The sequence below is a fragment of the Melanerpes formicivorus genome, unplaced genomic scaffold (genome assembly GCF_026170545.1).
Source record: "Melanerpes formicivorus ecotype bairdi unplaced genomic scaffold, bMelFor1.0.p_v2 SCAF_4, whole genome shotgun sequence".
NCBI classification, from domain to species: domain Eukaryota; kingdom Metazoa; phylum Chordata; class Aves; order Piciformes; family Picidae; genus Melanerpes; species Melanerpes formicivorus.
In genome coordinates this window covers 36,956,205-36,972,488 of record NW_027142356.1, presented here as the reverse complement: position 1 = coordinate 36,972,488, position 16,284 = coordinate 36,956,205, and the positions used below count along the sequence as shown (strand labels likewise).

At 49.5% G+C, this 16,284-nt stretch overlaps 2 protein-coding genes across 3 annotated transcripts in view; one reads left to right on the top strand and one right to left on the bottom strand.

Moving 5' to 3' along the window:
* TEC (tec protein tyrosine kinase) overlaps positions 1-2,218 on the top strand; it is a 67,749-nt gene extending 65,531 nt beyond the window's left edge. The window contains exon 19 of the mRNA XM_068137648.1: positions 52-2,218. Coding sequence (XP_067993749.1) covers positions 52-129 — 78 coding nt within the window. The 3' untranslated portion in view covers positions 130-2,218. The remainder of the gene's footprint in view (positions 1-51) is intronic.
* A 1,457-nt stretch (positions 2,219-3,675) lies between these two features.
* On the bottom strand, positions 3,676-10,716 carry NIPAL1 (NIPA like domain containing 1). Of its 2 annotated transcripts, XR_010987251.1 has the most exons (6): positions 10,461-10,716; positions 8,911-8,967; positions 7,825-7,915; positions 6,605-6,765; positions 4,648-6,489; positions 3,676-4,614 (listed from the first exon to the last, which is right to left on the bottom strand). XR_010987251.1 is itself a non-coding variant. In XM_068137647.1 (5 exons), exons 1-5 carry the CDS (start codon positions 10,633-10,635, stop codon positions 5,849-5,851), a joined length of 1,125 nt encoding a protein of 374 aa, XP_067993748.1. In that variant the 5' UTR covers positions 10,636-10,716; the 3' UTR covers positions 3,676-5,848. The 2 variants fall into 2 exon arrangements, 1 of the variants encoding a protein (XP_067993748.1); XM_068137647.1 differs by having other exon boundaries at positions 3,676-6,489.
* Between the last annotated feature and the right edge of the window lie 5,568 nt (positions 10,717-16,284).

Genomic DNA, 16,284 nt, shown 5'->3' with positions numbered 1-16,284 from the left:
TGATCTCTGAGGTCTTTTCCAACCTTGTTGATTCTGTGATTCTGCTTTCAGAAACCAGAAGGGCGCCCGACTTTTGAAGACCTGCTTCACACCATCGTTGACATTGCAGAGGGGGAAGATGCTTTCTGAAAATCAACACCAACAAAGACAACAGTGGCACAAGTCCAGGAGAGAAGCCACTTCCCAGAGATGTGTGGCTTGACCGTTTCTTGTTACCAGCTTGGTTGTGTGAGCTGCTGGATGCTGCTAAACAGCATGGAGAGCCTGTAACAGCTGATACAGAATACAGAATTAACCAGGTTGGAAAAGACCTTCAAGATCATTGAGCCCAACCTATCACCCAACACCATCTCATCAACTAAACCATGCCACCAAGTGCTCATCCAGTCTCTTCTTAAACACTTCCAGTGATGGTGACTCCACCACCACCTTGGGCAGCACATTCCAATGGCCAATCTCTCTTGCTGTGATGAATTTCTTCCTGACATCCAGCCCAAACCTCCCCTGGTGCAGCCTGAGACTGTGTCCTCTTGTTCTGTTACACTCCACAGAGGAGTTTCACCTGCTGTTGGGAAATACTGCCAGGCTCTATATCCTCTGGGAAGTCAGCATTGCATAGCTGCCAAGTTGAGCTCTTTATGGAGGAAGAGAGAGAGTTAGAATGTGACCAAAGCCCAGGAGCCTCCTTTGCATTTAGTGGGGTGGGTTTGTGTACATACAGTCCACGTCTCTGAGTTTCTCTTTATCCAGACAGTAGTATTAGTGGTGATTTGCATGCTTAACCATTGAAGGTATCTATAAATGGCTATTTACTGACACTGAACCATTTCCAGAGATACTGCAGAAACATGTTCTCTGTTGCTGGGTGTTTTATGAGACACCCAGAGCACAAAACATCTTCCATTTGCACATAGTGGGCTGTTAACAGCACAGCCTTCAGCGTAGTGTAACACTCAAAAAAGCTTTGCTGCTGAGCTGTGGTGTGCCCCAAGCCATTCTAGGCTGCTTGGTCAACCAGAGACCTCCCATACATAGTCTTGATGTCAAATGTGGACAACTAAGTCCCTGCTTGGTCAACCAGAGACCTCCCATATGTAGTCTTGATGTCATATGTGGACAGCTAAGTCCCTGCTTGGTCAACCAGAGACCTCCCATACACAGTCTTGATGTCAAATGTGGACAACTAAGTCCCTGCTTGGTCAACCAGAGACCTCCCATATGTAGTCTTGATGTCATATGTGGACAACTAAGTCCCTGCTTGGTCAACCAGAGACCTCCCATACACAGTCTTGATGTCAAATGTGGACAGCTAAGTCCCTGTTTGGTCAACCAGAGACCTCCCATATGTAGTCTTGATGTTTTATGTGGACAACTAAGTCCCTGCTTGGTCAACCAGAGACCTCCCATATGTAGTCTTGATGTCATATGTGGACAACTAAGTCCCTGCTTGGTCAACCAGAGACCTCCCATACACAGTCTTGATGTCAAATGTGGACAGCTAAGTCCCTGCTTGGTCAACCAGAGACCTCCCATATGTAGTCTTGATGTTTTATGTGGACAACTAAGTCCCTGCTTGGTCAGCCAGAGACCTCCCATATGTAGTCTTGATGTCATATGTGGACAGCTAAGTCCCTGCTTGGTCAACCAGAGACCTCCCATATGTAGTCTTGATGTCATATGTGGACAGCTAAGTCCCTGCTTGGTCAACCAGAGACCTCCCATATGTAATCTTTGTCATATGTGGACAACTAAGTCCCTGCTTGGTCAACCAGAGACCTCCCATATGTAATCTTTGTCATATGTGGACAGCTAAGTCCCTGCTTGGTCAACCAGAGACCTCCCATATGTAATCTTTATGTCATATGTGGACAACTAAGTCCCTGTTTGGTCAGCCAGAGACCTCCCATACGTGGTCATGGTGTTACTTGTGAAAACTTGAGTCCAAGCTTCAGCACAACTGGCTGGCAGTGTACCATAGAGCCTTGGTTTGGATTGATTCCCAAGTAATTTATATGCTGTATATGTATTGTAAATATATAAATTCAGTGCATTTATTTATCTAGAAAGTGTGTTTTCCTCTTGGAATGTTCCTGCACAAGTTTGTCCTACCTTCAGCTATGTGTGGTGGTGTAAATGGCAGTAAACTCTCGAGTACCTAAGGGGGGCTTCTCTTTCTTTCAGTTGCCTGCATATACAGCAGTCACAGAATCAACCAGGTTGGAAGAGACCTCCATGATAGAATAGAACAGAATAGAATTAACCAGGTTGGAAAATACCTCAGAGATCATTGACTCCAACCCATCACCCTACACCATCTAATCAACTAAACCATGGCACCAAGCACTCCATCAAGTCTCTTCCTAAACACCCCCAGTGATGGTGACTCCACCACCTCCCTGGGCAGCACATTCCAATGGGCAATCTCTCTGCCTGTGAAGAACTTCTTCCTAACATCCAGCCTAAACCTCCCCTGGCACAGCTTGAGACTGTGTCCTCTTGTTCTGGTGCTGGTTGCCTGGGAGAAGAGACCAACCCCCACCTGGCTACAACCTCCCTTCAGGTAGTTGTAGAGAGCATTAAGGTCTCCCCTGAGCCTCCTCTTCTCCAGGCTAAGCAACCCCAGCTCCCTCAGCCTCTCCTCACAGGGCTGTGCTCCAAACCCTTCCCCAGCTTTGTTGCCCTTCTCTGAACACGTTCCAGCAGCTCAACATCTTTCCTCACCCAGTCCAACCTATCACCCAGCCCTATCCAATCAACAAGACCATGGCACTAAGTGCCATCCAGGCTTTTCTTGAAGAACTCCAGGGATGGTGACTCCACCACCTTCCTGGGCAACCTGGGCCAGTCTCTCACCACCCTCATGGGGAAGAACTACTTCTTAACATCCAATCTGAATCTACCCACTTCTAGTTTTGTTCCATTCCCCACAGTCCTATCCCTGCCTGACACCCTCAAAAGTCCCTCCCCAGCTTTCAGTTAACCAGGTTGGGGGTTGTTTTATTTGTTTAGTTTGGGGTTGGGTTTGGCTGCTTTGGTTTGGGTTTTTGTTTTGTGTGTGTGGTTTTTGTTTGGTTGGTTTGGTGGTTTTTCAAAAGGAGGTAAGTGGGGGTGGAGTCAAGCAGTGTTTGTTGTCCACCCCATTTCCTATCAGAGCTCAGCCTAGGGCTGCTTTCCTTTGGTTTTAAGTTTTGTGGGGTTCCTTATGGAAGATCCTGCGTTGCTGCCTTCTGAGAAGAAAGTTCATCATGATCAACAACTCTGTTCAGATGAGTGTGTGGCAGCAAATTCCAGTGCTGGGAAATGTTATGAGTGATGCCCTCCTCTAGCTTGGATCCATTCCCCCCAGGTCTGTCACTCCCTGACACCCTCAAAAGTCCCTCCCCAGCTTTCTTGTAGCCCCCTTCAGATACTGGAAGGCCACAATTAGGTCTCCTGGGAGCCTTCTCTTCTCCAGACTGAACAGCCTCAACTCCCTCAGTCTGTCCTCATAGGAGAGGAGCTCCAGCCCTCTGCTCATCCTCATGGCCCTTCTCTGGACACCTTCCAGCACCTCCAGATCCTTCCTGCAATAGAGGCTCCAGAACTGGACACACTGCTCCAGGTGGGGTCTCACCAGAATGAAGTAGAGGGGAAGAATCCCCTCCCTCGACCTGCTGGCACTGCATCTCTTGCTGCAGCCCAGGCTCTGGGTGGCTTTCAACCAAACCCTCATTTAGAATCCCCTTTTTTTGGGCACAGCACCAAGCTGCTCAACCCAAGATGATTCTCTTTGGACCTAAGAGAAGAGTGTTTAAATGCTGACCAGAAACAGGAATTACACTTCCTTTTATCTCTTGCTTTTAAAACAAAAACACCACCTAGCATTTAATACATAACCCATCAATAATTTATTACAAGAGAAACCTTAGCAGAGTGTCACCAAAACTTGAGGCTATTCCAAGCTAGTAACTGAATATAAATATTTCCCAAAATAAGATCTCTTATAGCAAATGGATTTTATACCAAAAAAACCCCACCCTGATTTAGTTGTGACCATGGCAGCCTTCCTCTAAACCAGGAAAAGAAGCATCCATTTGGCTTTCTGATGCAAGAAAATAACAGTCTTGGTGTAAGAAAATAGCATTCTCTTCCAGGGAGGTTTGATTTATGTATAAAAGCAGATCCAGAGGTCCAGTAAAAACCAATACAGAGTTTTCCCTTGGTTGACTGGCTCCAGGAGTTGGTATAAAATGAGTCCAGACCTTACAACACATCCATTCAAGAACTGCAGAATAGAATTAACCAGGTTGGAAAAGACCTTGAGCCCAACCTATCACCCAGCACCATCTAATCAACTAAACCATGGCACCAAGTGCCTCATCCAGGCTCTTCCTAAACACTTCCATGATGGGAAAAATCCACTTTGTAAGCATAGCTCACAGAGCTTTTGTAAGCATAGCTTAGGAAGACCATTCTTGCCTGCTGAAATCCTCCAGGAAGAGATGCTGCAGGAGAAAGGGACAAGACTGCTCACTGCCTGGCATCCAATCACCATCAGGTTTCTGTCATGTTTATTACTGAACCTTTTCATTAGTTACTACTGGCAGCTGGCACAGAGGAGTGGCCCACATCTACCTCAGCTGGCACAGAGGAGTGGCCCACATCTACCTCAGCTGGCACAAAGGAGTGGCCCACAGGTAAGTGGCCTCACAGATGGTTTGCCAGGGAATTGCAGAGGAGAAGAGCAATCTGCTAGACAGAGGTAGGCTGAGCCTGCAGTTACAGAATACAGAATTAACCAGGTTGGAAAAGACCTTTGAGATCACTGAGCCCAACCTATCACCCAGCACCATCTAATCAACTAAACCATGGCACCAAGTGCCTCATCCAGCCTCTTCTTAAACATCTCCAGTGATGGTGACTCCACCACCTCCCTGGGCAGCACATCCCAATGGCCGATATCACTTTCTGGGAAGAATTTCTTCCTAACATCCAGCCTAAACCTCCCCTGGAACAGCTTGAGACTGTGTCCTCTTGTTCGGGTGCTGCTTGCCTGGGAGAAGAGACCAACCCCCACCTGGTTACAACCTCCCTTCAGGTAGCTGTAGAGAGCAAGAAGGTCTCCCATGAGCCTCCTCTTCTCCAGGCTAAGCAACCCCAGCTCCCTCAGCCTCTCCTCACAGGGCTGTGCTCCAGACCCCTCCCCAGCTGTGTTGCCCTTCTCTGGACACCTTCCAGTATCCCGACCTCTTTCCTAAACTGAGGGGCCCAGAACTGGACACAGGACTCAAGGTGTGGCCTAACCAGTGCTGAGTACAGGGCAGAATGACCTCCCTGCTCCTGCTGGCCACACTGTTCCTGATGCAGGCCAGGATGCCATTGGCCTTCTTGGCCACCTGGGCACACTGCTGGCTCATGTTTAGCTGCTGTCAACCAGTACCCCCAGGTCCCTCTCTGCCTGGCTGCTCTCCAGCCACTCTGACCCCAGCCTGTAGCTCTGCCTGGGGTTGTTGTGGCCAATGTGCAGAACCTGGCACTTGGATGTGTTAAATCTTACGCCCTTAGACTCTGCCCATCTGTCCAGCCTGTCAAGCTCCCTTTGCAGAGCTCTCCTACCCTCTAACAGATCCACACCTGCCTCCAACTTCAGTGCCATCTGCAAGCTTACTGGTGATGGACTCAATGCCCTCATCTAGATCATCAATAAAGATATTGAACAGGATGGGGCCCAGCATTGATCCCTGGGGGACACAAGTGTCTGCACTTGTTCATGCGCTTGTTGGCATGGTTTAGCTGATGTGGTGGTGTTAGGTCATGGGCTGCACTTGATGATCTCAGAGGTCTTTTGCAGCCTCAATAATTCTGTGCTTCATGATACTTCAGTGATGAATGTTGCTTGAGAGCTGTGCTGGCTGAACAAAACGTTGTCCTCCTCATGTGCCAAAGCTGGGTCTTCCATGCTCTCCAGCAGAGTGTGACAGGTCTCATCCTCATGGTGAGGTCGTGACGGTTCCTTGGCCACGGTGGCCATCAGCTCTCTCCAGGTGATGTTAGTATTTTTGAAAGCATGCAGCAGAAAGATACCAATGATGATGCTGCAGAAGCCACTAAGGGTTCCAATGATATCACCCAGGTCCATACTGCTCCACTCCTTGAAGAGGATGATGGAGCATGTCACGACCGTGGTGGTGAAGCAGACGTAGTAAACAGGCGTCACGAGAGAGGTGTTGAACACGTCCAAGGCTTTGTTGAGATAGTGGATTTGAGTGCTGACTGAGAGCACCAAGACACCCACCAAGAGGTAGACCAGTGGATGGCGATAAACCGGCTTCTGCTCCAGCAGCTGCTTCAGGGCAATGCCCAGGCCTTTCACGGAGGAGACAGAGAAAGCCCCGATGAGCGAGCAGATCAAAACGTAGACCAGGATGTTTGTCTGACCTCTCCTTGGAGCCACGGCAAATATCAGCACCAGGGCAACGACTGTTAGGAGAACAGCAAAGGCGACGAATGCTGGAAGACAGAGGAAAGGGAGAGGAGTGAGGGGCATGAGGCTACAGCCAAGGACATGCTAAAAGTTACTCAGTGTCCCAAATGCTTCTCTGGTTAATTGCAGTTGTATACAGACCTGGATCTTGCAGCTTGCTTGCCATCTCATCTAGTGAGGTGACCTCCTCCTCCTCAGGGGCATGAATGACCATGACTGTTGACCCCAAAAGGCTCAGCATGCAGCCCAGCTTGCCATGAATATTCAGCTGCTCATTCAAAAAATAGGATGACAATATAGCACTGTTGGGCAAAACAGAAGCAAAAGGGTTAGCTCCAGCAGCCATGTGAGATGTTCAAAATGTGTGTCAATCACAGGATTATTGAGGCTGGAAAAGACCTCTGAGACCATCAAGTCCAGCCTATGACCTAACACCACCACATCAGCTAAACCATGCCACCAAGTGCCACATCCAATCTTTTCTTAAGGACCTCCAGGGATGGCAACTCCACCACCTCCCTGGGCAGGCCCTCAGCCTTGTTGTGAGGAAGTGTTTCCTAATATCCAACCTAAACCTCCCCTGGCCCAGCTTCATACCATGTCCTCTTGTCCTGTCACTCGTTGCCTGGGAGAAGAGCCTGACCTCCACTTGACTACAACTTCCTTTTAGGTAGTTGTAGAGAGTGACAGCTGGGGGTTGGTCTCTCCTCCCAGGCAACCACCACCAAAACAAGAGGACACAGTCTCAAGCTGTGCCAGGGGAAGTTTAGGCTGGAGGTGAGGAGAAATTTCTTCACAGAAAGAGTAATTTGCCATTGGAATGTGCTGCCCAGGGAGGTGGTGGAGTCACCATCCCTGGAGGTGTGCAAAAAAGGCTTGGATGTGGCACTTGGAACCATGGTTTAGTTGTCAGGAGGTGTTAGGTATTAGTTACTAGGTTGGGCTTGATGATCTCTGAGGTCTTTTCCAACCTGGTTGATTCTATGATTTTCTTTTGAAGCTTTTTCACAACTGAAGGAGAGGATAAGGCTTCTTTGGAAAGCTTCAGTTCTCTAGGAGGAGATAAATGACAAGGTTCTACCCCTGTGCAGCAGCAGTACACCTGCCATACACTGATAACAAACACTTTGTAAGTGGGAAAGTATACATTTGGAACCAGACTTACTCCTCCAACCCAGAAACTTCACTTCTCAGTAAGAAAAGGATCTTTCTACAGAGGAACAAAAAGCCTTGTTTTATTTCTAATTCATATATTGCTTTTCAGTTTTCTTATTCAAATCCTCTGGTTTCAGTCCAAGACTAAAATCCCCTCAGGCAGTGAAGGGTCCACTTGGCACCGTTTGCCCCCACTCTGGACAAACCTTATGAGAACGCTGAGTGCCCCCAAAGGGGTAACTAAGGTTGCAGGTGCAAAGGCATAGGCAGCAAAGTTCACAGCTTCTCCTAATCCCACTGTGGAAGGAAGAACATTTGGGTCAGGTTCAGGTGGAGGGGAGGAGTAAAAGGAGTATCAGTGCAACTATTTTGTAAGGCAGCAAAAGTAAATCATAATCTGTTTTTTCTCCCCTGTATGTCCAAATGTTCCTCCCATGATTATCTGACCTCCTCCAGGCACAATAAAGCCTGCAGAAAATGACATACCTTCCCCCCTCAAGCATTCCTAGAAGCTGGACAAGTCCAATTCCATCACTTTGGACTAGGTATGAAAGAAAAGGCTTTTTTTGCTGCTGTGGCAGTTTTAGGCTGATGCCTAGGAAATTTTCCACAGATCTTGAGTAGAAAAAGTGGTGGAATGTAAATAAATTGCCATTGGATGCAAAAGAAAACTAATGATAAGGTCTAACTAATCCCATTGGGCTGATACCTAACAGTTGTATGAACTAACATAAAGTTAGTTGTATAAACTAACTTTTTCTCTTTCTCAGCTCTTGGCTGTAGCAGATACTAGCTGGTGACTTCTGCTGGCTTGCTGACCTTGGCTGTGTTCTTGTTGCAGGCTCCAAGCTACTCTCTGCTCTGCTGTGCTCTCTCTCTTTTCCCTTGTATAGGGTGGAGGGAAGGGAGCAGAGAGGGGGAAGCTGTTGGTAGCCCCCTGGTCTTGTCCAGGGGGGGTTCTTGTGTTGTTTATAAGGTGTAAATGCCTGTAAATCTTGTCTATTTTGTACATATTCATTGCATTTCTTATTTCTAGACTGTGGTTGTGCTTCATTTGTATCCATCTGAGCTGGCCTGGCACTTTTATTTTGGGGGGGGTGGGGTAATTTCAACCCACCACATCTGCAAAGAACAAACATGATATTGGAGAGATGGGACAGCAGAACAGCTTCTGTCATGGAGGTGATTGCAAAGACATTTAAGTGAGATGAGTGAAAAATCAGGGAGTGCAGCTATTTGCAACCATCTGCTTCAGGTAACGTTTCCATACAGGCTGAGAGGAAGTGACTTACTTGAAAGCAATCCAGCCCACCAGAGCCATTCCTTCAGGTAAGAATGTCCACCCTGTCCTGAGAGCAAGGAAAAAAACTGATCTGAGAGGGGATTGAATAAATGTTTATAAATACCTGAGGGCTGGGGGTCAAGAGGGAGGGGACAGGCTCTGCTCAGTGACAGGACAAGGGGCAATGGATAGAAACTACAGCACAGAGGGTTCCACCTCAACAGGAGGAGGAACTTCTTCACTGTGAGGGTCACAGAGCACTGGAGCAGGCTGCCCAGAGAGGTTGTGGAGTCTCCTTCTCTGGAGCCTTCCAAGCCCTGTCTGGATGCATTCCTGTGTGACCTGTGCTGGGTCCTGCTCTGGCAGGGAGGTTTCACCTCAATGATCTTTGGAGGTCCCTTTCAACCACTAATATCCTGTGTGGTCTTAGAAAACCTCATCTGAAGAAGATGTTATCAGGCTGTGAGATGAAGATTGACTTGTGACTGATTTTTATCAATCACTCTACTGCTTTGTAGCTTAAGACTTCTGAAGAAAAATGTATACCTGACTAAAGGGAATCTTCCAAGCAAAGCCAAAATGTTCCCAAAGATTTTTGGTGAGCTTAAGAATGCTTCCAAGTGCTTTCCCAGGTCAGATCCAACACATTCATATACACTCAGTTGCATTTTGGCTCTGCTTATGTATTCAATTGTGAGAAATTAGAAAGAAAAACGCCACTGTATGCAGATATTTTATGTCTTAAATAATTAAAGGATATCACATCCTGGGCTGCAGCAATGGAAGCACAGCCAGCAGGTTGAGGGAGGTGATTCTCCCTCTCTACTCTGCTCTGGTGAGACCCCACCTGGAGCACTGTGTCCAGTTCTGGAGCCTCTATTACAGGAAGGATCTGCAGGTGCTGGAAGGTGTCCAGAGAAGGGCCATGAGGATGAGCAGAGGGCTGGAGATGCTCTGCTATGAGGACAGACTGAGGGAGTTGGGGCTGTTCAGTTTGGAGAGAGGAAGTCTCCAAGGAGATCTGAAGGGGGCTACAAGAAAGCTGGGGAGGGACTTTTGAGGGTGTCAGGGAGTGATAGGACTGGGGGGAATGGAACAAAACTAGCAATGGGAATGGAAAAAAAATAAAATAGAAATGGGTAGATTCAGACTGGATGTTAGGAAGAGGATGAGGGTGGTAAGACACTGGCACAGGTTGCCCAGGGAGGTGGTGGAAGCCTCATGCCTGGAGGTTTTGAAGGCCAGGCTGGATGTGGCTGTGAGCAACCTGCTCTAGTATGAGGTGTCCCTGCCCGTGGCAGGGGGTTGGAACTGGATGATCCTTGAGGTCCCTTCCAACCCTGACACTGCTATGATTCCAATTCTGAAACCCCAGTCCTTCTAATCACATTCAAAGTAGTGTTTTCATCCCTAGCCAAGATGGGGCTTCTGATCACTGGTGAAGCAGGGCAATTTTCAACTATGAAGCTGTCTTAAATGTGTGTTCTATGACTCAAACCTTGCCAAGTTCTAAAGGGTGTTTCAGTCCCCAGCAGGTGCAAGGCAGGCATCAGTGCTTACCAGCTCGGGGTGCTCCTTTGTCTGCCAGCTTCAAAAGTCCTTTCTTCTTCAGTATGAAACTAGATCCAATGAAGACACTGGAACCTATTGCCAAAGCCAAGCCAACATAGAGGTGATACTTGCTCCCAGCAAGTGTGGCAATGCCCTGGCTTGTTTCATTGAGCGTCCTGTCCATGGAGGTGAGGAGAGAAGAGTGCAATTCAGACACGTTGATGATCTGGCACAATGCTTGGCAGCAGTCATGGCAAGCCAAAGGCAGCACAGCACCTGGGAGGAGAAAAAGGAGGACAAGTGATTCATAAACCTGGCACAGCCCCATCCTCACTCTGCTCACTCCTTTACATGTCCTCCCAGAGCACTTGTCACTCCCAATGATGCAAGCAGCTCATGAAATCCACATAACATACACAGTGCTGCCCCAGCTCATTACCCACTCCTGTAAATCACAAGTGCACACATGACTTTATGTAATAGAATCATAGAATTGTTAGGGTTGGAAGGGCTGCTCTCCAGCAGATCACCTCCTAACCTCTACTGGTGCAGTTTATTCTTCCTTCCCAGCTGCAGGACTCTGCACTTATCCTTGCTGAATCTCATTAGGTTCCTCCCTGCCCAGCTCTCTGTCCAGGTCTCTGAATAGCTGCACAGTCTTCAGATGTCTCAGCCAAGCCTCTCAGTTTGGTATCTTCCAGTATCTGAAGGGGGCCTACAGGAAGGCTGGGGAAGGACTTCTCAGGATCTCAGGTAGTGATAGGACTAGGGGGAATGGAATGAAGCTGGAGGTGGGGAGATTCAGGCTAGATGTGAGGAGGAAGTTCTTCACCATGAGAGTGGTGAGACCCTGGAATGGGTTGTCCAGGGAGGTGGTCGAGGCCCTGTCCCTGGAGGTGTTTAAGCCCAGGCTGGATGAGGCTCTGTCCAGCCTGATCTAGTGTGGGGTGTCCCTGCCCATGGCAGGGGGATTGGAACTAGATGATCCTTGTGGTCCCTTCCAACCCTGAATGAAACTATGAAACTATGTATCATCAGCAAACTTGCTGAGCAGACTCTCTGTCCCCTCATCAATGTCATTGATGAAGATGCCAAACAGGACTGGACCCAACACTGATCCCTGGGGGACTCCACCAGTTACAGCTCTCCAACTAGACTTGGCACCATTGACCACCACTCTTTGAACTCTAGTTTGGAACCAGTTCCTAATCCACCTAGCTCCTAATGCATCTAATCAATCCATGTGATGTTGCACAGGTTCTCATGGCAGACTGCAGCACACACAGGATCAGATCAGTGAATGTTTTAAGGACAACCTCTTTGGAAAGAAAGGTTTTATGGCGAAGATATGTTGAAATGTGAGACAGCTGATGCAGAAGTACAAAAGCTCAGTCCCTTGTGATTCATACAAGGCATTGGATGCAACAAACAATTTGGCTTTCCATGCTTCCCCTGTAATTAAAGTGACATTGGAATGATTCATCCTGCTGAGTGGCATCACCAGTGATACACTCACTTGTTTTTGTCTTTCCATGTATGTGTTCATCCCTAGGCTCTGGAAATATTCATGTTCTGTCAAAAGTACTTCACTGCACTTAGTGCTGTCTAGGAAGGAACAGTTCAAATATCAAAGCTATTCAAAGGTATGAAATTTGATAGCACATAGAGTCATAGAATTGTTCAGGTCAGAGGGGACCTCAAGGATCATCCAGTTCCAACCCCCCTGCCATGGGCAGGGACACCTCACACTACAGCAGGTTGCTCACAGCCACATCCAGCCTGGCCTTAAAAACCTTCAGGGATGAAGCTTCCACCACCTCTCTGGGCAACCTGTTCCATCTTCATTTGCAACTGACAATGCTGATATGAAGACTGGGAGATGTCACCCCTTTACAAGGAAGGAATTAAAAGGTCTCCAAGGAGGTGTTCCTGTGGCCTTCCAGTATCTTAAGGGGGCTGCAAGAAAGCTGGGGAGGGGCTTTTTAGGGTGTCAGGGAGTGATAGGACTAGGAGGAATGGAGCAAAACTAGAAGTGGCTAGATTCAGATTGGATGTTAAGAAGAAGTTGTTCCCCATGTGGGTGGTGAGACACTGGCACAGGTTGCTCGGGGAGGTGGTGCAAGCCTCATGCCTGGAGGATTTTAAGGCCAGGCTGGATGTGGCTGTGAGCAATCTAATCTAGTGTGAGGTATCCCAGTCCATGGGAGGGGGTTTGGAACTGGAAGATGCTTGGGGTCCCTTCCACCCCTGACAATTCTGTCATCTGCTCCCAGTTGTCCTTTGCCACACAACAAACACGCTACAGGAAGCTATCATTTGATTTTCAGGCTGTGTAATCACATTTCCTTGTTTGCCAATAGAGTTTCTACAGGGCAGGAGTTCCTTTGCATTGCTTCATAAAAATGGTCCCACAGGATGGGTTTGTCCATTTCCTGGAGCTGGAGATCAAAGTCTCAAGGAACCTGCAGCCATATGAAATGACTCTTGCATGCTATGTAGGGTAGATAGGATTCTGCCAGCCTCACCATTCCTAAAAGTTGCAATTGGATAATGTAAAAGAAATGGAATTTGCATCTGCACCTGAAAGCAGTTTGGAACCCTAAAGTATTAGCATAGCCTTGGAAGAAAGCTTTGCATGTATTTAACTTTTGACATAATTATGAAAAGATGACAGCACAAAAGAAAATTACAGAGAAGTCCTCTAAGCATCGATGTTTCTCTTAGCTAAGTCCTTCAAGGCAGAGAAGGGGAGAGGTTGCCAGGGAATGAAAGCCTTTAGCTCTCAGTAGCTGATAATGATGCTAAACTAGGGGGAATGGAATGAAGCTGGAGGTGGGGAGATTCAGTCTGGAGGTGAGGAGGAAGTTCTTCACCATGAGAGTGGTGAAGCCCTGGATTGGGTTGTCCAGGGTGGTGGTTGAGGCCCTGTCCCTGGAGGTGTTTAAGCCCAGGCTGGATGAGGCTCTGGCCAGCCTGACCTAGTGTGGGGTGTCCCTGCCCATGGCAGGGGGGGTGGAACTAGATGATCCTTGTGGTCCCTTCCAACCCTGACTGATACTATGATACTAAACCAGACTGGGATGGTTGTACCAGCACCAGCCAGCTGCATCAGGTTTTATGTGAGAAGCAGCAGCAGCTCTTGCCTTTGAGTAAAAGAAAGCATGAAGGTAAAAAAGCTCCTGCTAAGTATGGTCTTCTACCTGCAATGGTAAAGGCAGCTTTCTATCAGTGTGTTGGGTTTCTACAGTGATGGCCACAACTTCTCTTCTTCTCCCCCCTTTCTCTTTTTGGTGTGTGAATGGTGTACCTTCATGTAGCTGGAGATGAATGGCAGGCTTATTCCTTTCCACTGCTGCTTTTCCTACTGAATCTTAACTTTCCCTTCCCTCAGCAGACTTTACAACATCAAATAATGAAAATTTAATCATGCCATCTGCAGTAAGCTACTCAGTGACTGCCACAGGATGCTTCTCTCCTTTTTGAAACACAATCTTTGCCCACATTTGCAAAGAGACACTGGGTTTCTCCCCTGGTCCACCTGCCAGCTGAGAAGAGTCCCTCTGAATGGTTCTCCTCTCCTTTCAGTGTGCTGAGAAGCTCTTTCTGGTTTTAAGAAACGCTGTCACTTGTTCCATTTGCATGCAAAGTGGGATGTCACCGCTGAACAAAGAACCACCTGAGAGCTGGGAAGGGGAGGCTGATCCAGGAACTACAATTATTTGACTGCCTACTGCCACCAGCCTGAAGATCACCTGGAAGGACTGAGGAAGGTGACACATCCCTTGAGGCCACCTGGCTTGCTCAGCACCCAGTTTCTGTAGCTAAGCTTAGTTTCACTTCCCACTTTCAAACGTCAACAAACATGTCAGCAGGACTCCTCCTTGCAGAAATAAACTCTCCCAGCTCTGACTCAAGGCTGATAGCAACAGGAAACCAACAGGAGTTCTGGTGGCCGGTGCTGTGACTTCTACAGCGTTGTTATGATTTACCTAAGCCTGGAAGTGTTTTCTCAAACACCTAAATATCATCTGTCCAGGTCAAGCAGATCAATGCACGCTCCCTGTAGAAAGTTTAATTAACCTGCTGTCATTTTGCTGTCCTGCAAAAGCCTGGGATGAAGCTACCTTGTAGTTCATCAGTGGCAGCCAGCTTGGCTTTTGTCCTGCCACTGAAGATGACTGGTCCTAAGTCATCTGGAAAACTATTTGTTTGGATTGGATGTGTAATGTGACTACTGTTATTATGCTCCTAAAGTCAGCTCACACCTGGCAGGGGCACAAAATGCCTTTCTCCTTCATCTGGGAAATCACACAGGGGGTTGGAATGGTTGGAAGGGACCTCCGAAGATCATCTAGTCCAGACCCCCCTCTAGAGTAAATCAAGCAGGAACACGTACAGGTGGTGTTCGGAATGATGACAGAGACTCCACAACCTCTCTGAGCAGCCTGTCCCAGTGCTGTGCCACCCTCACGGTGAAGAACTTTTTCCTTATGTTTAAGTGTGTTCTAGTTTGTGTCCATTGCCCCTTCTCCTGTCACCGGACATCCCTGAGCAGCCGCCTGGGCCAAGGGCTGGCTGCTGGGGCCAGAAGTGGACGTGCAGCCCAGCAGCAAGGGATCGCTGCCCTGCACAGCCCCCATTCGGGAAGGTGAACAAAAGACACCACAAAGAGGGTTCCGATAGGAGCCAGCTGCAGCAGCAGCGGCGTAGGAGCCTCCCCGGAGCCTCTCGCATCACGCTCGCTGCACAACGGCTGCGTGACGTCACTGGGGAGCAGTCTTACGTCAGCAGGAGCTCCCCGGCCCGGGCACAGGGGCAGCGCGGGGATTACCATCGCGGCTCCCGGCGGCGCGCACCTCCTCTCCCTCACCTCCTCCCCTTGCCGTGCACCCCCCGCGCTCCTTCCGCGCCCCGTCCCCGGCGTCGCGCACCCCAACCCCCACCTCCACCCCTTGCCGTGCACCTGCCGCGCCGCGTCCCCAGCGCACCTCCCCTCCGCGCACCTGCCGCGCCGCGCACCTCCCCTCCGCGCACCTGCCGCGCACCTGCCGCGCACCTCCCTCCGCGCACACCTGCCGCGCCGCGTCCCCAGCGCCGCGCCCCCAGCGCCGCGCACCTCCCCTCCGCGCACCTGCCGCGCACTTCCCCTCCGCGCACCTGCCGCGCCCCGTCCCCAGCGCTCATTTCCCCCCCAGCGCAGCGGGCGCGCAGTGCCGCGCAGCCCTAGCCTACTGCTCCGCGCCGGCGGAGGCACTGACCCGTGCGGCAGGGCTGGCGGTCGGGCAGCGCCTCTCCGTGCCCCATGGCGGCGGGGCGGGGGGGAGCCCTCCGCGGGCTTGTCCGCGGCGGCGGCTCCGCCCGCCCGGGTCACCGCCAGGTGCAGCCGGGCGCGCCCTGCTTACCTGCCCCGCGGAGGTGGTGGCGGTGGCGGCATCCCCGCCACGCCTCTGGGAGCGTCCTGGCGAGGAGCGGGCGCACAGGAGTGACTCCGAAGGGGATTTATTGGGAGTAAATCCCTATAAAGTCCCAGTTCTCTCCCGGGGACTTCAGCGACCCTTCCTGAACAAGGAATTCAAAAGCAAGAGCTCTGTCCTGGGGCATCTGGGCAGCTTTTGTGTCTACTGGAAGTTTCTGTAGATTGAATTTTCTCCTGTTCACAGCTGGGAGAAGAGCAGGGCAGGTTCAACACACAGTCACGGACAGTGTGTGATGGGTTTTGACCTCTGGCTCTGGGGGAGGTGAGGGGTCCTGTGACCAGAGATTCTCAGAGCTAGGGCATTGCCTGGTGATACTTAACCTAGGATGACTCCATGTGGTTGAACAGGCTCCAGGC